This window comes from Equus quagga, chromosome 2 (genome assembly GCF_021613505.1).
Source record: "Equus quagga isolate Etosha38 chromosome 2, UCLA_HA_Equagga_1.0, whole genome shotgun sequence".
Lineage (NCBI taxonomy): Eukaryota > Metazoa > Chordata > Mammalia > Perissodactyla > Equidae > Equus > Equus quagga.
In genome coordinates this window covers 66,535,381-66,554,692 of record NC_060268.1, presented here as the reverse complement: position 1 = coordinate 66,554,692, position 19,312 = coordinate 66,535,381, and the positions used below count along the sequence as shown (strand labels likewise).

Below are 19,312 nucleotides of genomic sequence, written 5' to 3'. Positions count from 1 at the left end.
CAGGGCCGTGGTGGGCTCCTACTTGGCACCCAAGACACCCTGGACGCCCCCGTGTCTGTTGGTCCCACGTGTGGTCACACTGGGTACAGGGCCTGGCACACAGCAGGTGCTCAGAAAAGGTTTGCTGAGTGGCTGAGGGACCAGTTAGTCCTCCCTTCCCAGGCAAAGGCTAAGCAGGGTCCTCAGCTGGCCCTCAGGATGCCTGCACACCAAGCTGTGTGCACTGTGGGGACGCGACAAAGGAGAAGTGGGCCGGAAGGCGGGGAAGTCAGTGCCCTGTTTCTGAAACATTGAGGGTCCGGCTGGAGGAAGGAGACAGGCCGGGAGCCTGTGCCTAACAGGAGCTCTGGAGACCTGGGCCCCATTCAAGAAGTGCCCGGGGCCAAATCGTATCATGAACCAACTCTAGGTTGGAAAATGTCAGATAAAGGGGAGAACTAAGGGAGGCTGGGAGGGCTTCCTAGAGGAGGTGGACTTTAGCAGGGACTGAAGGACAGGAAGGACAGAGTGGAGAGAGAATAAGGAGAAGGTTTTGCAGGCCTAGGAAAGAGCCAGAGTAAAGAGGCAGAGATGGATTACGTCTGTTTTGTTCTGTATAATTTGCAGCACCAGGCAGGTCTTAGCACATAATAGCCCCTCAGCAGATATTTCTGAAGTTTTGGATAGGTGGGTGGTTGAAGCATCATGGCGAGCGAGAATTCTGACAAGATATGGCAGTCTTATTAGTGAGGCTCCTAAGCGCCTGTCGCGTGCCAGGCCCCCAGCTAGGTGCTGCGGACTCAGAGCTGACTGCCCCATGTCTGACCTCCAGGACCTCCCGGTGTGCCCGGGGAGAGAAATATTTGCCCTGCCATATGAGAAGTGCCCCAGGGGCTTGCCCCAGTGCCTGGGAGCGTGGGTGGAGCGCTCTTCCTGTGAGAGCGGATGAAGAGAACAGCTCCAGCGAGGCTCTCTTGAAGGGCTGAGGACACAGCTGCAGAAGGGCTGGTTCCTGTTCAGATGGGGATGGTGGAGGAAAGGCCCAAAGGGTGGCATCTGGGACAGACAGCAGGCAAGTGGTAGCGCCAGTTGCTGACACATGGAACACCAGATGAGAGCAGGGGACGATTGCAGTCATGGGTGTGTGACATCTGAGGGTCTGGCAGGCAGGTGGACTGTGGGCCTGGAGCGCAGGAGAGGGACTGAGCCTGGAGCCCGAGAAGGAGTAAGGTCTGGAGGAGGGGTGGGGAGTGAGGGGAGAAGAGGCCCCGGGTCCCCCAGGGGCCCGCCTGACTGGGTTTGGCTCTCTCATGGAAGCAGTAGGGTCCTCAGGACTTGTCACTCCTCCCCTCCTTATGCTGACCCTCCTCCAGGCATGCCGTTGTCCCCTCATTTTTATAGCTGGCTCAGAAGGGGGGGCAGCCCCGGGGGTACACACGCACCAGGCAGGCTCTCCCTCCTCTTCCAGGGATCTTTCCTGCCTCGCCTCTCCCTCCACTGCATGCCTTTCTTCTTGAGAAGTCTTGGGAGAAATAAAATCCTCTTTGGCCCTTGGTCAAAGACGTTTAAGCCTCACAGGACACAGTCAAGCTTTGAGCTGACCCACACCTGCCCTGGATCCCAGGGTTGCCATGGCAACAGGTGACAGTGGCCTATATTTTCCTAACGATAAGGGGCCAGGGGCTCACTCCGTCTTACCATGGGCCTCTGCCTCTTGGCAGGCAGCTTAAGGCTTGGAATGTGGCTTAGACAAATCCAGTCACCCTTGTGATCTCCCTCGAGTGGGAGGAGAGGCCTGGGGGATCTGACCTGGAATGGCCCCATCCTGTGTCTTGGTCAGGGATGTGCCCAAAGGACACAAGCTCCCTTTTGCCCCAGTCTCAGCTAGCAGAGGCCAGAGGGCAGGAGGGAAGCAGTGGTGAGATGTGACTGAGTAAAGCAGGAGAGGGTTGGAGATAGATCTGAGGAAGAACTTCCCAGTGTCGCTTTCTTAAACAGGAAACTGATTAGTCTCGTATTTGTGGAGGAGGAAAGGGTGGCTTTGGGGGGCATGGACCTCATCCCCACCAGTTGGCCCTTCTCCGTGCTCCCCCACAGCTGAGAAGTTTTTATGGACCCACTGGGTGTCCACTGTGTCCCCTGAGCCAGGGCCCTGTGGAGGGCTTGAGGCAGGTCTCATCAGCTCGTCCATTTGTCTGTCCCCACAGGGGCTGCAGAGCAGCTACTCTGAGGAATATCTGAGGACCCTCCTTTGCCAGAAGAAGCTGGAAAGCCGGTGAGGCCCTGGGCACACAGGCTGGGCCAGGGCACAGCACTGAGTAGGCAGCTTGTTTGGGAGGCTGGCACTGGGCAGCACGGTGGGGCAGAGACGAGGGATGAGCCAAACTCTGGGCTCGGGCTCCAGCTCGGGGCTCGGGGCAGCGGCTTCTCCTGAGGGTCCTGCTTGCCTGGGTCTGTCCGCAGCTCCCGCACCTCCAAGCGTGGCTTCCTGTCCCAGGCCTGGATCTGCTTCAGACACCACATCTACACTCCACAGCGAGGTATGGCGTGGGGAGCTGAGGTCAAGAGTGATGGGTGACCTCACCCCTCCCTTGCACAGAATAGCTGCCATGGAAGGCCAGCTCCTACCCTCCCAAAATCTTGACTTCAGGAGGAACAACCCCAGCTTGGGACAAGGGGAAGCCCGTGGCCTGGCCTTGGTGGCCCAGGGTCCTGTGAGCCCTGGCCCTTTTCCTGGGCCCCTTGGGAGGGATGGAGCTCCCAGGCCTGGGTGGTGCTCGGGCTCACCATGACCCTCCTTTTGGGGACTGCAGGATTCCGACTCCCCCTGAAGCTGATGCTTTCCGCCACCCTGACGGGGACAGCCATCTACCAGGTGTGTCCTGCCTCTGGAGTGCCATTGCCTCTGGACCCTTGCCCCTGCCCCCAAGCCTGTGTCGGCTCAGACCCAGCTCAGCTCTCCAAAAACCCTGCCCACAGTCCTGTGCAGCTGCCTCTGGCCATCTTGGGAATGGTGGCCTACCCAGAAGACAGGGCCTTTCAACGCTTGTCAGCTCACACAGAGTCAGAGCTTGAGTTTTGGAGTCACATAAACATGGATTTAAATCCTAGCTCCATTATTTACCTCCTGTGTGACCTCGGGCAAGTTACTCAACATCCCTGAACCCATTAGCTCAGCTGTCAAATGGATGAAATAGAATTACTTTCCTGTTTGGGTAGTTGGGAAGATTTAGTGAAATAATGTGTGTTTGATAAATCCCCACCATCACGCCCCCCCAAAAAACCCTACAAAATCCTGGGAGGTACATATGATTTTTCTGCATTTTACAGGTGGGGGAAGTTGAGGCTCAGAGAGGTGCATTTGACTTGGCCAAGTTCCTACGGCTAGTATCAACAGGGTAGCCAAGATTTGATCCCACACCTGTCTAGCTTCAATGCTTGTGCTCATTTATAGGACACTTTGTTTTCTCCAACATGGAAAAGTTAGAAACTTTCTGTTCTGAAGTTTAGATAGATAGACGATAGACAGATGGAGGTGTACACAGACAGGTGTTCTGCTTGAACGCGCTCCTGCGGCCTATTAGGCGGAAGTGCATCTGTGATGTGCTCATTAGGGGCGTGAGGAAACTGCTCTAAAGGGCAGAAGAGAACGTCATGATGGGTGACAGGCACGTGGATGCAGCCGCGTGAGGCCAGCGTCTCCCCATTAGCTCAGACACACTTTGCCTGGGATGGGAGGGCCTGCACCCTCATTCTGGGGCTCTTCCAGGTGGCTCTGCTGCTGCTGGTGGGCGTGGTGCCCACCATCCAGAAGGTGAGGGCGGGGATCACCACGGACGTCTCCTACCTGCTGGCTGGCTTCGGGCTGGTGCTCTCAGAGGACAGGCACGAGGTGGTAGAGCTGGTGAAGCACCACCTCTGGGCTCTGGAAGGTGAGGCCTCCCGGGAGTGCCTGAGGACCCTCAGCGAAGAGGACGTGAGCCGGGATGCCTGAGCTCAGTCCCAGACTGCCGCGGACATGCTGGGTGCCCTTGGGCACGTCTCTTCTCTTCTCTGTATCTTCATTGCCTCATTTCTAAGTTGGGGCGGTTGGAGCTTCCAGTTCCAAGTGTCTGAGACCTGAAGGGTCGTCTCAGCAGCCCCTCGTCATCTTGGGTGGTGTTTCCCACCCCCACCCGTGTCTTTGCCCGGCTCTGTAGGCACGGAGGTGGGGTAGGCCATGGTATGTGTGAGCTGAGGGGACAGCCCTGGCACTTTTGCTGAGGGTGGGGATGGAGGAAAGGAGGCAGTGATGGGTGACAGGGGCCAGGTTCTGAGCAAATCCCCATGGCAGATGGATGGGGTCTGGTAGGGTGGATGCTTTCTCTTCCCCAATCCCTGGCCCTCTGGGCCACTTCCTTTCTCCTTCCCTCCCTTGACAATGAGCCCTCAGGCCAGGGAACCATACCAGCCTCCACTTCTGTGGTCTGGTGCCTCCTTCAGCCCTTAGCCTGTTAGCCACCTCCCCTACCTCCCAGGCCCTCCCAATAGCCTTGTGGGGAAGCTGAGAAGTGTCCTCACTTGCCACTTGGGAAGGACTTGCCTGAGGTTATCTAGCCAGGCAGAAGTGGAGCCAAGAGAAGAATGCAGTCTCCTGATGCCTCCCCTGGGGTATTCTCTACCACCTTGTGACAAAACCTGCTGGTCAGGACCTGCATCGTGGGGCCTGCATCCTTTGCCGACTTGGGAGTCCCTGGCTGGTATGGGCACTCGGCTCCTGGAGAGTAATATGTGATGGTCGGAGCTTAGGCTGCCAGTATTGCAGGTGGAAGTGTGAGTTTTCTGCAGCTGTTCCTGACGATTAACATCATCCTTGTCCCTTAGACTAGGCATGTTGGGAATGGAGAGGGGTAGGGAGTGGTGGGTGGGCAGAGGTGTGTGCAGGGACTGCTTCCTTCCCTGACCATCATTCCCACCATCTTCCTGAGCGCCTCTGCTGCATACCAGAGGCTGCCCTGGAACTGCAGTTGAGGCCCGAAGCTGAACAAGTGACAAGTTCTGGGTGGACTGAAAATGGCATCTCCAGGGAGATTTTCCAAGTTGGCTGCAGTCTGGGCCACAGGCAGGAGCAGACATGGCCCACATCAACCCACATCCAAGCTCACACCTTGCTCACAGCAGCTCTGTTAGGTCAGCATCATCGATGCCATCTCACAGAGCAGGAAATCAAGGGTCCAAGGCAGGAAGTGGCATGTCCAGGACAATGGATCCTGCTTATAATCAGAGCTGCAGTCTCCAAGCTCAAATGCTCCCACTTCGGATCTTCTTGGGCTCAGGGGTCAAACAGAGCGGTGTTTACTCTCCCAGGTCACAGACAAGGAAAACTGAGGCCCAGGAGGATTAGAGATATGCCCAAAGCACTCAGCAAGCCAGGGGTAGAACGGAGATGAGATCTGGGCTGAGGGCCCTTTGGTCTGTCCTTAGCTGAAGGAGCTAATGTCTTCTGAGCTCTGAGAGCCTGTTTAGGGCTGCCCACCCAGCGCCTGGACCATAAGCCTAGCATTGTTCACAGAGAGCTCACACTCTGAGTCAGGCAGACTGGATTAGAATCCCTGCTGCATCGCTCACAAGCTGTGGGACCTGGGGCAAGCCACTTCACTTCTCTGGACCTCAGTTTCCCTACTTTCAAAATGGGTGCTGAAGCTACAAAGGCAACCTTATCCTTGAGGCCCTTGATCGAGTCGGGGAAGACAGATCAATCTGCAAAGCAGGGCCCAGAAGGAAGCAGGTACAGGGTCCCAGAGAAGGCAAAGAGCAGGAAGATTTTATGGGTACTAGGATTTGGAGGGACCCAAGTTTGGAACCGATTGAGGGAAGAGAGGAACAGGAGGTAGACAGATGGAGATCAAGGCCAGGCCTGGGGCCAGCGAGCTTGCTAACCCTTCACCCCGTGTCAACATCTTCGCTCAGCTGCGCAGGCTTAGCAGGCAGACCCCTCACCTCCTGGCAGAAACCATCCAGAACACATTTTCACTGGTGCCGAGTGGCTCCAGAAGGACAGATGGAGCAGGGCAGAGCTGCGCATGCCCAGGGCTTTCTCCAAGCCTTACTTCTCAGAAAAGTGCCCCTTCTGCCACTGGAGGAGTGAGCCAGGGCCACGTAGAGAGTCCTCAGGTCTCTGCAGCAGTCCTTCTCAACCCTGGGTGCACCTGAGAATATCCTGGTGACTTTGTAAAAGTCCCAAGGCAAAGTCCCAGGCCAGACTTCAGAAGCCCCGAGGGTGGGCCCAGCGTTTGTGATGGAACAGCCCTCCTGGTGGTTCTGAGTCAGGCCCGAGTTTGACAACCACAGTAGCGGGCACTCTATACGTGTCAGTTGGTGGATTGATTCAATCAATTGCCGGTAGAAATAAATCATTAAGGCTCTGTCTTACGACAGCCTCAGCGCAGTGGTTCTCAAGCCTGGCTGCACGTTGGAATTACTTGGGTTGCTTTCACAAAAGCTAAGGTCTGGGTTCCACGCCCAGAAATTCTGATTTAATTGGTCTAGGGGGCAGCCTGGGCCATGAGGCTTTTAACAGCTCCAAGCGATGCTAATGTGCTGCCAGTGCGAAACCCACTTCTCCAGCACCTGTGGCTACGTGGAACTAGTGCTGCCTTTTCCACGGGTGTTTGCTCCCCTCCTGAGTCTCTGGTGGGGACACAGGAACCAAGAACACTTCCCTGGGCTGACTGATGAGTTCAGGGTGCAGGCACTCTGGGCTCATTCTGGGTCTGCTTGGAAATAGTTGCACCCGACTCTGTCACTTCCTGGCAGTGTGGCTGGTGGGTCAGGCCCTTTCTCTGTGTCTCAGCTTCCTTGTTGGTCCCGTGTCTTCCTGTGCTCTCCTCTGGGGTTGCTTTGATGGTGCAGAGCCGGGCTGGATGCAGAGGAGGGGTGGAAGGGTTGCAGCCCCACATCCCTGCCGTACTTAAATCTCAGGCTTGTTCACAACACCCCGTGTGTTCTCCCCCAGCCGCTGGGGGTACAGCAAACTCATGATCCATGTGCATGGCGCAGGGGGGCCAGGAGCTGGGGAGGACAGGCCACACCCCGGGAGATGGGTGGTTGCTGTCGCCTCCTTCATTCTGATCGACTCAGCCACACTGACGTGCACTCACACCCTCTGTGTCTGAACAAAGGCCTCTGATGCAGGCCCCGGGTGGCTTTCATGGCTCACGTCATGCTGGGAGATGGGCAACCCAGCAGGGTCCTGAGCAAGCTGAGGCTGGGAGATGAAATGATCCCCTGAAGGCCACACGGCCAGGAGGCTGTGGAGCTGAAGTCAGCTGCCGTGTTCGATGGAGTCGCTCACTGGAGGTCACACAGCAATGGAAGAAGCAGCCAGGGTGAGAGCCAGGTCTGCAGCCTCAGAGCTGGCCTCTCTCCCTGTCTTGGCCACCACTTGTCTCCTGGCAGTATGGCCGGCTGAGATCATCAACTTATACTGGATCTGAGAACGGGGCATGTGGCAAGAGGCCTCCACTCAGGGTGGGGTGTGGGGCAGGGGTAACCACCCCCCAGGCTCCAGCCTGGCAGCATTTCAGAGGCCCCCAGGAGACCCTCCAGGCCCCGACCTCCCATTTTGCTCCCTCTCTGCCCCTCCAGTTTGCTACATCTTGGCCTTGGTCCTGTCTTGCTCACTCACCTTCCTTCTGCTGATTCGCTCGCTGGTGACACACAGGTTAGTGGCAGGCTCTGACTCCCCAGGGCAGATGGGAGAGGGATTGGGGTCCTAGGGGCCTGCAGGACTCCTGACCGAGGTGGCCTGTAGGGGAAGCCCTGGGGCTGGAGGGAGGGAGAGCCTCTGCAGGCCTAGGTTGTCACTGAGCCCACCTGCCAGCTGCGCTGTGGTGGGTGGAGAAGGTGGGCATTCCTGTCTGGTTGGAGAAACATCTGTGAGTGATATAGGGCCTGACTGACTCGGGGCTGGCACGGGGAGGCAGCCCTCTGAGAGGGGCCACCCTGGGCGGGCTGCATCAGGCAGGGAAGGGCCTGGGAAAGCCGGCGTTCTACCTGGCAATGGACGAAGAGGGAGGAGGGGCAGCAGGAAGGGTGCTGCGCAGGAGGACCTGTGTGAACAGGAGCTCGAGGCTGGAGCAAGCCTGACCTGTGCGGAGGCAAGGGAGGAGGCGGCTGCGCTGGTGTCGGGACACCGGCCGTTTCATGGTGAATGATAAGGACTGCTGAGGAAACATGAGCAGAGGGAGAAGGTTCTAGTTGGGAATAGCCTGGGTGGGAAGAGGAGGTCCAGGTACTTAGCAATGTCGGAGAACTGGTCCGTATGCCCAGTGCAATTGTCAGGCCTCAGGGGTGCTGCCCAGGGATCTTTTTTCACAGGGTTGGTCCTGCTCAAGCTGGCATTCAAGGCCCTCAAGACTTTGCCTGCCCTGAGCTGTGGCTGAGCTGCGTGCGAGTCATTTTCCCTTCCTCCTATTGTTTCTCACTTTTCTGATTTGGTGTGGGTTGAGTCTTCTGCCTGAATTTGCCTTCCTTGACCTCCACCCCGCTCCCCACCAGTTTACTCTTGTTCATCCTTTAAGACTCTATTCAGACATCACCTCCTCCGGGAAGCCCTCCCTGACCTCCCAGGCTGGGGTGGAGCCTCCACTGGGCTTCCCTGCCCACGGCCACGGGTTGTCATTAGACTGGGACTTCCACCCGAGGCTGGCCGAGGGGAGGAACGTAAGGAGTGTGCATGCTCCCTGAGATCCCTGCCTTCCCCGCCCCACCCCAGGGCCAACCTGCGAGCTCTGCACCGAGGGGCTGCGCTGGAGCTGGGCGCCCTGCCCCAGAGCCTCCGCCCCTCCCGCCAGGCCATATTCTGTTGGATGAGCTTCAGCGCCTACCAGACTGCTCTCACCTGCCTTGGTGAGCCCCATGCCCTCTGCCTGGCCTCCGCGCCCCAACACTAACCCCAGGGGGACGGGGGAATGCTCAGCAGGCCTTGGCTGCCCCTAGGCATCTGCCTGTGATGGGCAGGCTCCGGGACAAGAGCAAGAGGAGGGACCCGCTTTCCCTTCCCTGCCCTCGGGAGGCTCACTTGGGTAGGGAGCAGGGGGTGCAGGAGCCCTTGAGGAAATGATACCCCTCACATGAGTACAGCCCCTGGGTGCCACTAGATGTTTACACAGAGGAGGGACCCAGGCCTGGAAGGCAGGAAGTTCAATGAGGTGCATTCCTGCTTGTTAAGTGACGGCTATGCCACAGTGGGCTGCCTCGGGAGGTGATGAGATCCCTGTCACTGGGGGTATGCAAGCAGGGTTTGTGGCCATTGTGGGGGGCTGCAAAGGCAGTCCTGCCCAGAGGAAGTTGAACTAGATTAACTTCCAGGATCCTTCGCAGCAGAGTTTCTTATTTTTTTTCTTTTTCTTGTGTGTGTGTTTTTTTTTTTTTTTGAGGAAGATTAGCCCTAAGCTAACTGTTGCCAATCCTCCTCTTTTTGCTGAGGAAGACTGGCTCTGAGCTAACATCTGTGCCCATCTTCCTCTACTTTATATGTGGGACACCTACCACAGCATGGTGTGCCAAGCAGTGCCATGTCCACACCCGGGATCCGAGCTGGTGAACCCCAGGACCCCGAAACGGAATGTGTGCACTTAACTGCTGTGCCACCAGGCCAGCCCCTCAGCAGAGTTTCTGATTCTCCCCTTGGGCTCTGCATTGAATAATGCTCTCTGCAATGTGAGGGAGCTGGGGTCTCTTACTCTCACCTCGCGGGGGAGGAAGAGAAGGACAGTAAAGGAGCAGAGAATTACTAGCACTAAATGTTGCAATTCCTCATCTTGGTAGACCTTATACCTCCCAGCCCTGTGGTACACATTACCCCATGTAAACAATTAGCCAATTGTTTCAATTGACAACTTTCCGGCACCCACCATATGCCAGGCTCTGGCCAGCAGGAATGCAAACATTAATTTAAAATGCGGTCTTGTCCCCAGGGACTCAGAGCAATTGGGGGAAAACAGTGTTTGTAAAGCACTTGTGGTTTTCAAAGAGTTGCCACAGACATTATCCCATTGGATCCTCACGACAGCCCTCCAAGGTAGGGACCACTGTCCCCATCTTATGGAGGAAGAAAGCGAGGCTCAGAGAGGCAGAGTAACTTACTCCACGTGGCACAGCTAGGCAGCAGCAGAGCAGGGGTCTGAAACCAGGTCTGCCCAATTCCACAGCCCTTGGGTTCTGGGGAGTGGCAGGGGTGGGCTGGGTCCCGCAGAGCCTGAGTTTTTTCCCCTTCCTCTACCCCGTTCCCCGTGCCAACAGGGCTCCTGGTGCAGCAGATCATCTTCTTCCTGGGGACCACGGCCCTTGCCTTCTTGGTGTTTATGCCAATGCTCCACGGCAGGAACCTTCTGCTCCTACGATCCCTGGAGTCCTCATGGTGGGTGAGGCAGGGGTAGAGGGCTCTGGGACCCCTTCCCAGAGGGCCACTAACAGTGACGCCCTCCCCATGCCATCCGCAGGCCCTTTTGGCTGACCTTGGCCCTGGCTGTGATCCTGCAGAACGTGGCAGCCCACTGGGTCTTCCTGGAGACTCGCCATGGACGCCCAGAGCTGACCAACCAGTGAGGCAGCTCCTAGGCTTGTGGCTCCCTCAGGCCCTCAGCTTCTTCTTTGATGCCTCTCTTTCTGTGCACTTCTGCCTTTACGACCGTCTCTCTCAGGGAGTCCAGAGAGTAGTAAAGAAAGCTTGCCTTACACAGGGAAAGGGGGCAGTGGCCCAGCTTACTCCAAAATACTTCTCTGTTTACCTGTTAGAAATACCCCCATGAGCCTTTCCTGCTGTGAGGATCAGCACTGCTCTCTCCTGGACCCTCTGTGCCCTCAAAAGCCTGTGCCTGCCCCACTGCAAGAAGGAGGTTAACAGAAACATGAATTCCGTGTCAGATAGCAAGGCTGTGGGCAAACCTCAGCCGAGGAGGGACTCAGAGTCAATGCACAAGGGACCCAGAGTGGGGAGGAGGGAGACACTGAGGTCATGGAGAGAACCCGGTGGACCTGGACTTAAACCCCAGCTCTGCCAATCACTAGCCAGTCGGCCTTAGCTAAGTCACCCAATCTCTCTGGGCCTCAGTTTCCCTTCTATGGAGGGAGTAATACTGCCTGTCTCTCAGGTGGTGGAGAGGGTGAGCTGGGTTGAGAGAGCGGCCCCAGCGCAGGGCAGGCTGCGCAGAAGTTGCACTCAGTAAGCAGTAGGCACTCAATAAATCTATAGCAGCTGTGGTCATCCAGGTCTGACACTGACCCTGAGGAGGGGGCTCTGTGTGTGGGGACCTGCCCCAGCCTCTCCTCTCCCCCACCCAGGCGAGCGCTCTCCGCAGCCACCTTCCTTCTCTTCCCCATCAACGTGCTGGTGGGTGCTGTGGTAGCCACATGGCGAGTGCTCCTCTCTGCCCTCTACAATGCCGTCCACCTCGGCCAGATGGACCTCAGCCTGCTGCCACAGAGAGCCGCCACTCTTGACCCCTGTAAGGTCGCCCGACAGGGGCAGGGCGGGGGTGGTTGCTCAGGTTGCCCGAGCGTGAGGGACGGTCTACCCTGATCTCATGTAAGTGTGAGTCTGTTCCCGGAGGATGTGTGCATCCACGTGCCATGGGTGTGCAGCGGACAGCATGTCCACATGTGCCCATGTGCAGTGCGTGTGCCGTGTGCTCAGGGGCCCACGTGCTTGCATGCAGGGTGTGCAGGGCACTCCCCGTGTGTGAGGGGCTGTCTGGGGGCCCCTCCCCAGCACTGCCATCCCCCCAGGCTACCACACGTACTGCAACTTCTTGAAGATGGAGGTCAGCCAGTCGCATCCGGCCATGACTACCTTCTGTGCCCTGCTCCTGCGAACGCAGAGGCCCCGGCCCCCAACGGCTCCCCAGGACAGCCTCAGACCAGGGGAGGAAGAAGAAGGTGCGCTTCCCCCGGGGAATGGGGGATGGAGCCCACCCCGCTGCTCCCAGGAAGAAGGCATGCCCTCTCCCTAACACAAGGTCCTGAGCCCACTGGAGAGAAAGCCCATTTCCTCTTGGCAGTGGCGGCCTTTGCGGGGAGAGGGGGTGGGGATGTTCCTGGTCTGGCTCAGGGTAACGTTTCCCATGTTCTGAGCACATACTCTCTCTCCACATGCCCAGGCACACACCCTCTCACACAGCGGAATGGCTGTCACGCTAAGGTTCTGTCACCCCAGGACACCCCCCCTGCTCAGTGTGTCCTCCCCCTTCCCTCTTGCCTGGAAGTCTGTAGTAGGAACGGGGACGTTCAGCTGGCTCTAGGACCTTGTCCCAGCCCTGCCTCCAGTCCCCTCCACAAAGCTTATCCTCTCCCTCTTCTCTCTGCCACCCGCAGGATGACATCCTGAGCCTTTCAAACACCCCTCTGCTTCTCCCAACTTCCCAGCCTATGAGCCAGCACCTGGAACCCCAGTCTCACCAGCCTCCCCCACACTGCACAAGGGACTTTCAGACTCTGCTCAGGTCTAGGTGCCAGGGCACTTGGCTGGGTGTTTATTCAGTGACTCACAGAAGGTCTCTCCCTCTCAGGGATGCAGTTGCTGCAGACCAAGGACCACACGGCCAAGGGAGCAAGGCCCAGAGCCCACCGAGGCAGGGCCCGCTGGGGTCTGGCATACACGCTGCTTCACAACCCGGCCCTGCAGGCCTTCCGGAAGACAGCCCTGTCAGGTGCTCGGGCCAACGGTGCCCAACCCTGAGGGTGGGGACGGCCAAGCCACCATGTCCTCGTCTGTGCTGGGATGCTTCCCCTCCTCCCAGCCCACTCCTTCCTCGGCTCTCCCAGCATCACCCCAGTCATGGCAGCCTCTCTCCTTGGCACCAGCTCTGCCAGCAGGTCCCCCGGATCAGGGCCCCAGTGACCAGCCCCAGAGGCTGAGGGTGGCCTTGGTTGGCTGGAGGTCTGTCCTCACTACAAGCATCCGGAAGACTCTGATCTGTCCCCTTGACCTTGGGAAGCCAGCGAAGGCTCTGGAGAAAGTAATCAGTGGTTTAGGCCCTTGGCCGGGGAGCCCGTGGAAACTGGGCAGCCACATCTGGGCTCCTCCCCGTGCTGGCTCTGCTGTCAGCCTCCATGGCCTCCCTGAAGCCTCCTGACCAGGGTGGTGACTCAGGCGGGACAACCTCACATTCCAGCTCAGACCCACCTCAACCTTGGACCGCACCACCATGGAACCAGACACAGTGCTTCCTCTTTCCTCCAGTTCTCCCCCTCCTGCCCGGGGGCCTCATGGCCTGTAAGGCAGCCCAGGAAGAAGCCGTGGGCTCCTACCAGGCAGCAAAGTCATAGCTCAAACCAGGCCCCACAGCGAGCTGCCCACACTTGAGAGCATGATGTTTTTGTAGTTGGTATGCCTTTAGATACTATGAAAGAGGTTAGTGTGTTCCCCTTAATAAACTTGTCCCTGAGAGCAGTCCTCCCAGGGGGAGGGGCACCGGGGAAACCGCCCACGCTGTCCAAAAGCTGACACTGCATTTATGTGGTTTGGGGGGGCTGGGGTATTCTGGTCCCATGCTGGGTGGGGCACTGGGTGGGGGGCAAAGGTGAACCCATAGCCACATCCCTTTGGGTGGTGGAGAGACTGGGGACCCTATGATGCCACCCTGAGCTGTGTGGGCATGGGCTTTGGAAGTAGGACTTGTTCTGGGTCCTCAAGAATGGGCAGGACTCGAGGAGGAGGAGCAATTTCAGGAAGGGGGGAAGCAATATGAATAAAGGTATGGAGGTGGGAAGGGGCACAGTGAGGGAGCTGTCCTAATGGGACCAGACCGAGTATGCAGAGATGCGGGGCAGCTGAGGGGGTCCCCTCCCCTATTGCAGACTGGTGGAGGCAGGGATGTATGGGCGAGGATGTGGGGTCCACTGTGGGACTGGGGCTATGGAGGGTGGCTGCAGAGATCTGGATCAGCGGGGCCGCCAGAAATGTCTGCACAGTTAGTGGAGACCAATCCCCTCCTCCACACGTTCCTACCCCGCACTACAGCCTCTAACCCACAGGAAGCCAGGGGCGGGCCCGGGAGTTCCGCCACCTTCCAGGCTGCCGTGAGGAGGGCAGGCCCTGATCCCACTGCCACCCACTGAAAATGTCTTCCTGCCCCTTGTGTCGATGACCAACACGGTCACAGGGATGAGAAGGCAGCTGGGGTCTCTGCTGTTAGCAAGGCAACAGAGGCAGAGTGTGAACAGGCTGGGACACCGGAGGATGGGAGGGCATACAGGAAAGCTTTCTGGAGGAGGTGATACCTGAGCAGAGTCTCCAAGGCTGACTCGGCCAAGGGAGGAACAGGGGAAGGGTGTCCAGATCAAGGGAACAGCATAAGTAAAGGTGCAAGGATGACACATCATGGAACATTAAGGGAACAATTAAATAGCAAATCCAAGAGAGGCAGGTGGGGTGGATGATGTTGGAGAGCCAGTCAGAGGGGCTGTGAATGGCTGGCTGGGGAACTTGGGTCTCACCCCAAGGGCAGTGGGGGCCACGGATTACTTTAAAGCAGGGGAGTGGCTATTTCATTCAGAGCACAGCTGTTATCCAGCCACTCCTGACTCAGGTCTCAGGCCCACATCCTACTCCAAGAAGCCCAGCCTGCTCAGCCGTGAATGGAGCCAGAGACTCAGGGGTCCAAGTCCGGTTAGGAGTATCAAGCCTCAGATAATCAGAGTTGATTGGACTCTTAAGAATTACTATACCCTACCCTGTCCTTTGTTTTCTGAGGAAACTGAAGCCCAGAGATGGGCAGTGACTTATCCAAGATGCCACAGCACAGGGGACTCGGCTCCATCCTGCTGCTTTCCATCAGATGAGCAATCGTCCTTGACATGAGCTGCTGGTGACATCAGCTCTGCGGGAACTGCAAGCTGATGAGCGGGGTGGGGAGGTGCTGTATGTAGACCAGAGGAGGGAGAAAGGGGCTGGCCAGTCTCCAAGGCTCATAGCTGCTACTCTAGGCTCCTTGGTCTCCCTGCCTCCACTTTGCTGGGCTCAGCAGTCCTGGGGGCTCTGGACAGAGGCTGCTGAGCCTCTACTATGGGGTCTTGTCCCTCTGTGCAGCAGCTTTCAACCTGGAAAGGGCCGGGGATGGAGGCAGTAGGGAGACACATCTCTGATCTGGCACAGGTACGGGGTTCCAGTCTCCAGGTCCTGACCCCATTCTAAGAGGCCTTCAGGTTATGCCAGACCCTCACCCCCTCGAGTCAGTTACTGATCCATCCATTCTGTGGAAGAAGACTCCTACAGAAAAGACTTTCCTCCAGGAATACCATTCTTCTTCCTGGACAGGTGGGAGAAGTCCCATTCAATTCCTCTGGCTTCTCCCTCAGATATGTTCTCAGTCTCTCTGGGTCTTTCTCTTTCCCTCTCTCCTCTCTCTCTTGTCCTCTGCCCCCTATCTCCCCCTTCTCTCCCCTCCATCTTGCCTTGCCTGTCCCCTGTTTCCTCCACATTCCCTAACATCTCTTCCAGGAGCAGGACCAGGAAGAGGGGTCACAACCCAGGCACTTCTCTTTCCCCCGCCCCCTCCCAAATGCCTCCTCAGGCCACTGCTGCAGAAAGCACTGCGCAGGGCCACTGGGACCCAGAGAAGCCTCTAATGTTTGTCAGGCTTGCACCCCCATTTGCCCTGTGGGCTAGTTTGGGGGAGGGAACATCTGCAGCTCAGCTCAGCTCCAGGTCCAGTCCCTAGCCTGTCACGGGGCCACCCCTCCCATGCTACCGCCACACAGTCTGTCTGTGCCTTACAGGCCCCGTCGTGTGTGGACAGGCAGGCTGGCTGGCTGTCCTGACTCTCCAGCTCCCAATCCTATCCCCTACCCCCACCCGGGGGCTCCTAGATCCAGACAAAACTCCAGGCAGACACAGGGGAGCATCAGAAATGCTGTTTATTTCTCTGCCGCCCCCAGGCTGGCTGGCCTCTTTGGAGGGGCAGGCTACAGATGCATACTTGGAGAGAAAGGCAGGGCAGGTGGCCAGGATGGAGACGCACAGGCAGAGGGAGGGAGGGTGCATGCGAGGAGGTGGAGGCCCATGCTGGAACCTCCAGTCCTGTCTGAGATGAGCGCAAAGGGACTCCTGAGCCCCCAAGTCATCAGAGAACACCAAGGGACAGCAGGAGCTTAAGCAGGTCACCGAGTGCCTCAGAGCCATGCCAGCCATTGCCCCTACAGTTTATTCCTCTCTCCTGTGCCGTGTCTGCTTCAGGCTACCTCCCTGCCTAGCCCCCCGCTCCCCGCCTTTGCCAGCTTGTCAGTCAGTCCCGGTGCGTGGAGTTCCCTCAGTGAGGCATCTCCCAGTTGGCTGGGGCATCCCCCTGTTAGCATGCCACCCTGACAGGCAGCACGGGCAGTGTGCTCAGTGGCAATTAGCACTGTAGACAGTGGGTTATGGGATCAAATTCTGTACTGGTCACCAGCTTTGAGCAGGTCTAGAAGTTGGGGTGGCAAATATTCCAGAAGAGATGAGAAGGAGAGGTAGGAAGATATGAAGCCCCCATGCAGGCTTCAGGAGTTGCCACCCTGCCCCCCACCTCCCTACCTCCTTAGAAGGGACATCTGCAGAGTCCGGGGAGGAGTGGGGGCGGCCCTGGGCTGCTCCAGCCCAGCCCCATGGGGGTGGGGCTAGAAGGAAGGGAGGAGGAGGAGGAGGAGGCTCTGGCCCAGTAGGAGCAGGCCTGGGAGTTGCTGCCCACGGACTCCTTCTCCTGCTGCTGCAGCCTCGGGGCCCCTAGCACGGCTGAGGTAGATGATGACCACATTGTCCTCGGGACCCGACGGCTGCACCTCATTGTCAACCGTGTAGCAGCCCTTACCCTCGGCTGCTTTGCCGTGGAACCTACGCCCCAACGCATCCTCGCCACCCTCACCTGGCGTGGCTAGTGCCACATTCACTGAGCTCTCCGCACTGCCCAGTTCATTGGTGGCCAGGCAGCTGTAGGTGCCCTCCTCCAGCTTGCCGAAGTCAGGGATCAGTAGGCTGCCATTGGCAAAGGCCTGGAAGCGTGGCTGGCTGCTGGCTGCTGGGGTGCCAGGCAGGGCACGCCCATCAGCACCCACGTTGGGGCTGGTGATGTCCACGGTGCCACCAGGCGTCTGGATGTGCCAGTGAAGCTGGGGGGCTGGCTGCCCATCCACATCACAGTGGAGCGCCAGCACGAAGCCGGGCCGCAGCTCGGCGCCGTCCTGGCTGGGCTGGTAGGTGAGCTGCACCGAGGGCGCTGAGCAGGGCAGCGGCAGCAGGCGGTTCAGTGGGGTGCCCTTGAGCACGTGCGGTGAAGAGCAGGTGACGTTGTCCTGCTCTGGAATGGACACGGCTGTGGTCAGGGCCCACGTCTTGAACCACACGATGCCACAGGTACAGTCGAAGGGGTTGTCGTTGATCTGCAGGTGGGACAGCGCGGTGAGTGGTGTGAAGGTGCCCTCGGCCAGTGTGTGCAAGCGGTTGTGGTTGAGCTGCAGCGAGCGCAGAGCACGGAGGCTGCGGAAGGCATCTCGGGGGATGAAGGTCAGCTCGTTGCTGTCCATCTTGAGCAACTGGAGGGCGCTGAGGTTGTGCAGGTCGCTCCAGGCAAAGTCCGAGATGAGGTTGTGGCTGAGGTCCAGGCTCTTGAGATGGCCCAGAGGGGCCAGGGCACCGGCGGCCACTGTGCGGATCTCATTGTGTGCCAGCCACAGCGACTGCAGCAGGGGCACCTCCCTGAAGGCACCCTCTGGCAAGCCTGGCAGCCGGTTGGCTGAGAGGCTCAACGTGGTCACGTTGGTGGGGAAGCCGGGGGGCACGGCCTCCAGGTCACGGTAGGCGCAGTCGGCAATCTTGAAACCGTACTTCTCCCCACAGTCGCAGGGCTCGGGACAGGTCTGCACCAGGCCCAGGAGGACCGCGCAGCACAGCAGCCGCAGCTCCTGCATCCTACCTCCTGCAGAGAAGGATACGCCACCAAGGTGGCAAGGTCTAAGGTGACCCCAAGGACCTGCAGAGGGCACTCCTTCTTCTCAGGACCCCAGCCCAGAGCTCTTTCCTATCAAAAGGCCCCACCCCACATAATCTAATCCAACTAAGACCCAACACCACCCAGCCTACCACTCCCATTCTACAGAAGGGGAAACTGAGGCCCACAGAAGGGCCAAGACTTGCCCGAGGTCATGCAGCCAGGAGGGTGGAAGACAGGAAGGAAGAGGACCCCAGCTCCTCCTTCAAGCAGAGAGTTCTCCCTGCTTCCGCAGCTCCTAGCTGACTTTATGACTTTAAATCTGTTTTCCAGCCACCCCCTCCCCCTGCACTCTGCAGAACCTCCCTCCTGCCCTCCCACATCCTGGCCACAGTCCCTCCCACCAGAGCCCCCCATAGGTATGCTTTGCCCTGGCCCAGACAAGGCCCCTTGTGCAGTGCACACCACCCCCATTAGCCCCCCTCTGGCTCCTACGGGCCGTGACCACAGCAGACACCAGACCCTTTCTACAGAATCACGCCCGTGGCTTGTTCTGTTCAAACTATGCCAGGCAGCTGCCTAAATAAACCCCCACCAGGGACCTCTCAGTTGGCTCTGGCAAAGCTAGTGGCTCAACCCAAATGCTGCTGGGATTTCCGGGGCTGTGGTTGTTAGGGGGACAGATGCCCCCTGGACAGATCCAAGCAAGGGAAGTGTGCCAAGCACCCAAACCAACAGCAAAATGCCCAGGGGAGTGCAGCCCCTGTGCCCAGCAGGCCTCCCCTCCTCCCCCGCTTACCTTCAAACTACTCTTTCTTAGTCAAGCGGAGCCTCTTCTAAGATGGAACCAAAAAGCAGCAAAGGACAGAGTTAGCCCGGACGGATGGTCTGCAGGGCCAAGGGCACCCAAGGGAAGATGAGGATGCTGGAGGGACAGGCAGCCTGGTCCCACGCCCGCCCGTCCTTGCCGGCCCTTCCCCAGACAGGGTGCCTGGACCCTGTCTGCTGAGAGGAGGCTGCAGGAAGGGAGCCCAGGCAGCACATACACTCCCTCCTTCCAGCAAAACTACTTCTCTGCAGCAACAAGGACCCGTGTTTCATAAGTGACACCAGAAACTTGAGGGGGAAAAGATGCCAAATTTTTTGAGTTTTTTTCCTCTCTCTCTCACTCACTTTTAGCTGCTTCAACTTCCTTAAAGACACAGCGCTAGCTGGACAGGACCCAAGAAAAGATGGGGCCAGCAGGGTTTTTATGGGGGAAGGGTGAGAAATGGAATCTCATAGAAGGTGGGAGACTTCCAACTCCATACAAGAAAAAGGGGGGGGGGGGGCGTTCTCCAAGCGGGGGCCGTATGAGTGATGGTGCATGTGTGTGCATGTGCAAGTGTGGGTGT

The 19,312-nt window shown here is 58.2% G+C and overlaps 2 protein-coding genes across 5 annotated transcripts in view; one reads left to right on the top strand and one right to left on the bottom strand.

The window, feature by feature from the left end:
• LOC124232619 (receptor for retinol uptake STRA6-like) overlaps nt 1–13,442 on the top strand; it is a 31,883-nt gene extending 18,441 nt beyond the window's left edge. For all 3 annotated transcript variants that reach the window (XM_046649578.1, XM_046649573.1, XM_046649583.1), the window contains 11 exons: nt 2,187–2,254; nt 2,443–2,519; nt 2,793–2,854; nt 3,749–3,911; nt 7,606–7,681; nt 8,735–8,868; nt 10,264–10,381; nt 10,464–10,565; nt 11,305–11,468; nt 11,749–11,898; nt 12,528–13,442. In XM_046649578.1, coding sequence (XP_046505534.1) covers nt 2,187–2,254; nt 2,443–2,519; nt 2,793–2,854; nt 3,749–3,911; nt 7,606–7,681; nt 8,735–8,868; nt 10,264–10,381; nt 10,464–10,565; nt 11,305–11,468; nt 11,749–11,898; nt 12,528–12,697 — 1,284 coding nt within the window. In that variant the 3' untranslated portion in view covers nt 12,698–13,442. The remainder of the gene's footprint in view (nt 1–2,186; nt 2,255–2,442; nt 2,520–2,792; nt 2,855–3,748; nt 3,912–7,605; nt 7,682–8,734; nt 8,869–10,263; nt 10,382–10,463; nt 10,566–11,304; nt 11,469–11,748; nt 11,899–12,527) is intronic.
• A 2,416-nt stretch (nt 13,443–15,858) lies between these two features.
• LOC124235594 (immunoglobulin superfamily containing leucine-rich repeat protein) lies at nt 15,859–19,029 on the bottom strand. 2 transcript variants are annotated; one of them, XM_046653829.1, is made up of 2 exons: nt 18,718–19,029; nt 15,859–17,906 (listed from the first exon to the last, which is right to left on the bottom strand). In XM_046653829.1, the coding sequence occupies exon 2, from the start codon at nt 17,896–17,898 to the stop codon at nt 16,612–16,614; it is 1,287 nt and encodes a 428-aa protein (XP_046509785.1). In that variant the 5' UTR covers nt 17,899–17,906; nt 18,718–19,029; the 3' UTR covers nt 15,859–16,611. The 2 variants fall into 2 exon arrangements, with proteins under 2 accessions (XP_046509785.1, XP_046509784.1); XM_046653828.1 differs by lacking the exon at nt 18,718–19,029 and adding an exon at nt 18,125–18,219.
• Between the last annotated feature and the right edge of the window lie 283 nt (nt 19,030–19,312).